Raw genomic sequence first — 5,089 nt, 5'->3', positions numbered from 1 at the left:
CATGAAGTATTTCCAGAGGGTCTTTAAAAACTCTTACTCTTCGTTATGCCCGTTCATAAAACAAAAGATTGAAATTAGCCATTACAAAATGCACCCTAGAGCTGTTGATGTTTGTTAGTTTCCTTGGCAACAATGCTGATAACAAAAAGTTTGCCAGGGGGACATTAGTCTTATTTTTTGTCTTAAATTAGACCCATCTAAGATTTTATGCAACTGACTTCAAAGTAAACACTTGTCTAAAACAGTTTTGTGCAAGCGGCCCCTGATCTTGTGACTGATATGATTATGACGCAATAATAGCGCGAGTTCTGTGTGACTGCTTATAAGGCGCTGCATCACCTTAGTCGGCGTGGGTTTGTTTTTGGCGAGTGCTGCGTGTTTTGAGCTTGCGAGAGATCAAAACTTTTCGAGTGCTTTTGCTTTCTAGTGTGATTCTTGGCGTGTTTTTGCTGGTTTGCTGTTTTTGCGTGAAAGAAGTGAGACCGAAGAGTGGCCTAAAGGTCACTTTATTCGTTGACTCCACCTGATCGCGAGACATCACCGAGATCAAAACATCGCAACAGATCACATTCATCGACTTGGTTGGATTCAGACCTGATATCACGATGAGATTACCAGTTGATTTCATCCGCGAATGTCAGCCTAAAATGTCATGGGCTAACTTCGCTTGGGACCTTGAAGACGAGGAGGATGAACCGGATATAACCTTACCATCATGGGGTAAAACGAAGGCCAATGATCCGGTGCCATCAGCCCCAGTCCAGAAGACCGTTAAGAGGCTTAAGAATGGTGAGTTACATATTTATTACCTATATTTTTGACCAACGCTATCAATGCTCTTTAATTTGTGACTTTGTCTGTGAAAAGCCAGTTAAAGTAATGAATTAACGTTAGTTATTAACTGTTTGCTACATGAAGTCGATCTGTTTACATTTTGATATCTTTAATATTGACCGAGGAAGGCCATGTCATTGAAGTCAATGTTTAGGAAACCAACTTTATTTATTTATGTTTAAAATAATGAAACGAAACGTCAGTAAATTCATTAATTTCACTAATCGACATCTATTGTAGTCTCTCATTTACACTCGTGAACTATTTTCGTCATTTTTATGGCTAATATTACAATAACATTGATATTCTAGCCTGGATTTCACAGACAGTATGGCTTTTGTGTCACTTTCTATGGGTAAAAAATCTGCAAGGCTAAATGATCTTAAAAACTTAACACTTGCCATATGAAATACAAAAATAGTCTGATTGTAAGTGATATGTCTGACTCATCTATCCATTCCTGTTTTGTTATTGTTTTAATCAAATAAGGCTGACAAAATGCTTTATTTTGAAGGTATTCTCTATACTGCATAAATAATAAATATATACTGTATATAGAGAGAGAGATTAAAATCATTAATTTCAATGGAATAAAATGTAGTAATGTTTGCATAAATCTACATAAAAGCATATAGTATTATTTATTGTCATTGACGTGCTCTTATTTGTCTCAACAGTTTCGTCACACAAGGAGTTCAGTCAGAAGAGCGTCTCAGATATGTGGCAGACTCCAGCACCTTCTTCATCTTAGTGAGTCGAGCAATTCTCTTGATTTATACACAGCTTGAATGTCTGTAGAAACAGTCACTTATGTCTGTCATCATTCTACCATAAGCTCTTCTGCAACGTCCGGACCGAGCCCACAAGACCAGATGCTAGAGTTTCCGAGTTTAGACGTGTACAGAACGTCATCTCCTGTAGCATCTGAACCACAGATGAAGAAAAGGAAGAACAAAATTCGTAAGTTATAACATTTGTTTTTATAGACTTATCAATCATTGGACGAACAGTTGTGTCATTTGTCTACTCTGATTTGTTCTCAACAGCTTTTGCACAAAAGCAGGAGCTGGTTGAACAGGAGGCGTCTATAGAGGCGTCGCCTGTCACAGCGGACCCCGCACCTTCATCTCAGTGAGTTGTGAAATCTCTCTAGATTGATACAGCAGTCTTAAATGCTTGAATGTCTGTAAAAACACTTCTTAAAAATACTTGGATTTCTATTGTAAATTTAGGGGTCCACAAAACGGGAACATGGACATGTCTCAAGATCCGGCTTCAGCTGACGTGTCCAGTTCAGCGAATAAGAATCGCAAGGGCAGGAATAAAATGTGTAAGTTATTATATTCTTTTCCAGTCGGCCCTACACTGTCAGTGCTCTTTGTTTTGTTGTTATGAAAACTCTAGTTTTTGATATCAGTCATTGGATGAACAGGTGTATCATTTACCTGCTCTGATTTGTTCTCAACAGGTTTTCCGCAGATGGAGACAAGGAGCACAAATCTGTGTATGCTGGAGAAGGGACAGCATCTCTCCACCAAGCCCCGTGCCCCACGTAAACCAGCTCCTGTACCTGAGTGAGTTGAACAAATTCTGTCAATGTAGAAGTGCTTGAATGTTTACACAAATGGTACTTACGGTATTCATCTTTGTAGTTTTAGACGTCAAGGTCCTGCCACAAGACCCTCTGGAATAAATAGAGGGAATCTATGGAGCAGACCAAGGAACACTCCTGAAAAGAGTACAGTTTCAATGCCTTTTATTTTTCAATATTGCTTTGAAAACCCTCATTTTGGATGAACAGGTATGTCATTATTCTACTCTGATTGGTTCTCAACAGGTTTTGCACGAATCCAGGAGATAGGTGGACAAAAAATATCCATCGAGCCCCGTGTGACTCCGACACGAGCTCCTGTACCTGAGTGAGTTGACAATTCTGTCAATTTATAATTGCTCGAATATTTGTAGAAGTGGTGCTTACAGTGCTTTTCTTTGTATTTTTAGACATCAAGCTCCGGCCACAAGCTCCTCCACAGTGAATGGAGTGAACCCTCGAGACAGGCCAAAGAACACTCCTGCAGAGAGTAAAGCATCAATTCTCTTTATTTTACAAAACTGTTTTGAAAACCCTAATTCTGGATAAACAGGTGTGTCATTGACCTGCTCTTATTTGCTCTCAACAGCTTCATCACACAAGGAAGAGGTCACCCAGAAGACTGTCACAAATGTGTGGCAGACTCCAGCACTTTCTTCATCTGAGTGAGTCGAGCAATTCTCTTGATTTATACACAGCTTGAATGTCTGTAGAAACAGTAACTTAAAATATCTGTCATCATTCGACAATAAGGTCCTCCGCACAAGATGGGATGATGCTGGAGTTTCCCAGCTTAGACGTGTATAGGACGTCCTCTCCTGTAGCGCCTGAACCGAAGAAGAACAGAGTCTGTAAGTTATTACATTCTTTTCCAACACTATCAATGCTCTTTTATTTTTCCAAACTCTTGAGAATCTTACTTCTGGTAGCATGTTTCTCAGTGTGTTTGTGAAATTTAGAATGTTTTATATACAAAATTGTATATACACATTTTTTTTGTAGATTTGTCAATCATTGGTTGAACAGTTTTGTGTAATTTATCTACACATTTGTTCTCAACAGCTTTTGCAGAACAACAGGAGCTGGTTGAACAGGAGGCGTCTATAGAGACCCCTGTCCCAGCGGACCCCGCACCTCCATCTGAGTGAGTTGTGAAAATGCTCTTGATTTATACAGCAGTCTAAGTGCTTGAATGATGGTGAAAACAACACTTAAAATACTTGGATTTTTAGGGAACCTACAATTAAGGATCCACAAAATGTGGAAAACAATATGGACCAGCCTGAGGATCCTGACATGTCCAGTACAGCTCCTGCAGTGTCTAAGAGGAAGAAGAAGAGTCGGAGAGGGAGGTCTGCAATTTGTAAGTTATATTATTTTCCAATCTGCCCAACACTATCAGTGCTCTTCATTTTTCAAAACTGCTTTAAAATGCCTAATTTTGGATGAACATGTGTATCCCTCTTCTGATTTGCTCTAAACAGATTTACTACTGGATCAGAAGATGAGGACCGAGCTGCAGTCTGACTCCAACAATGAAAACCTGTGCATGTTGAAGGACAGACAGCAGCTTCCCCCCGAGCCACCGGTCACACCGACACCAGATCCTGAACCTGAGTGCGTTAAAGTAATTCTGTCAAGTTATTAGTGTTCAAATTTTTGCAGAATTGGTACTTACAGTATTTTTCCTTGTATTTTTAGACATTCCGCTTCAGACGTCTCCATTATATCTCCTGGAGCGTCTGAAGGAAAGATGAAAAAGAAGAAAAGAGTCTGTAAGTAATTACATTCCAACACTGTCAATGCTCTTTAATTTTTCAGAACTCTTTTGAGAGTCTTACTTCTGATAGCATGTTTCTCAGTGTCTTTGTGAAATTTAGAACTAATGTTAGACAGTTTTTAGAGATTTATCAGTCATTGGATGAACAGTTGTGTCATTTAGCTACTCTGAATTGTTCTCAACAGCTTTTGCAGAAAATGTGGAGCTGATTGAACAGGAGGCGTCTATAGAGACCCCTGTCCCAGCGGACCCCACACCTCAATCTGAGTGAGTTGTGAAAATTCTCTTGATTTATACAGCAATCTATAAGTGCTTGAATGTTTGTGAAAACACTACTCAAAATATTTGGATTTTTAGGGAACCAACAATTAAGGACCCACAGAATGTGGAACACAACATGGACAACCCTGAGGATCCTGATGTGTCCAGTACACCTCCTGTAGTGTCGAAGAAGAAGAAGAAGAAGAGTCGGAGAGGGAGGAATAAATTTTGTAAGTTTAGTTTATTATTATTATTTTCCAATCTGCCCAACATCATTTTTCAAAACTGCATTAAAATGCCTAATTTTGGATGAACATGTTTATCCCTCTTCTGATTTGCTCTAAACAGGTTCACCAGAGGAGCAGGAGATGAGGACCGAGCTGTAGTCTGACTCCAACATTGAAAACACGTGCATGTTGGAGGACAGACAGCAGCTTCCCTCTGAACCACCGGTCACACCGACACCAGATCCTGAACCTGAGTGAGTTAAACAAATTCTGTCAATTTATAAGTGTTCGAATGTTTGCAGAAATTGTACTCACTGTACTTGTATTTTTTTACATCATAGTTCTGCCACAAGCCAAGTGCTAGAGAATCCTGCTTCAGATCCTCCTGCAGCATCG

At 39.5% G+C, this 5,089-nt stretch overlaps 1 protein-coding gene across 2 annotated transcripts; it reads left to right on the top strand.

The window, feature by feature from the left end:
* The first annotated feature begins 218 nt into the window (after nt 1-218).
* LOC130549776 (cell surface glycoprotein 1-like) lies at nt 219-4,941 on the top strand. Of its 2 annotated transcripts, none has more exons than XM_057327099.1 (18): nt 219-789; nt 1,512-1,584; nt 1,670-1,794; nt 1,881-1,965; nt 2,067-2,164; nt 2,303-2,408; nt 2,493-2,572; nt 2,672-2,753; nt 2,836-2,915; nt 3,015-3,090; nt 3,179-3,276; nt 3,488-3,569; nt 3,658-3,788; nt 3,910-4,042; nt 4,127-4,200; nt 4,391-4,472; nt 4,563-4,696; nt 4,815-4,941. In XM_057327099.1, exons 1-18 carry the CDS (start codon nt 606-608, stop codon nt 4,850-4,852), a joined length of 1,761 nt encoding a protein of 586 aa, XP_057183082.1. In that variant the 5' UTR covers nt 219-605; the 3' UTR covers nt 4,853-4,941. The 2 variants fall into 2 exon arrangements, with proteins under 2 accessions (XP_057183082.1, XP_057183081.1); XM_057327098.1 differs by having other exon boundaries at nt 2,487-2,572.
* The last annotated feature ends 148 nt before the right edge of the window (nt 4,942-5,089 follow it).

The sequence above is a fragment of the Triplophysa rosa genome, unplaced genomic scaffold (assembly GCF_024868665.1).
Source record: "Triplophysa rosa unplaced genomic scaffold, Trosa_1v2 scaffold172_ERROPOS920077+, whole genome shotgun sequence".
NCBI lineage: Eukaryota > Metazoa > Chordata > Actinopteri > Cypriniformes > Nemacheilidae > Triplophysa > Triplophysa rosa.
The sequence above is the reverse complement of the archived record's forward strand: the minus strand, read 5'-3'. Positions and strand labels throughout refer to the sequence as shown.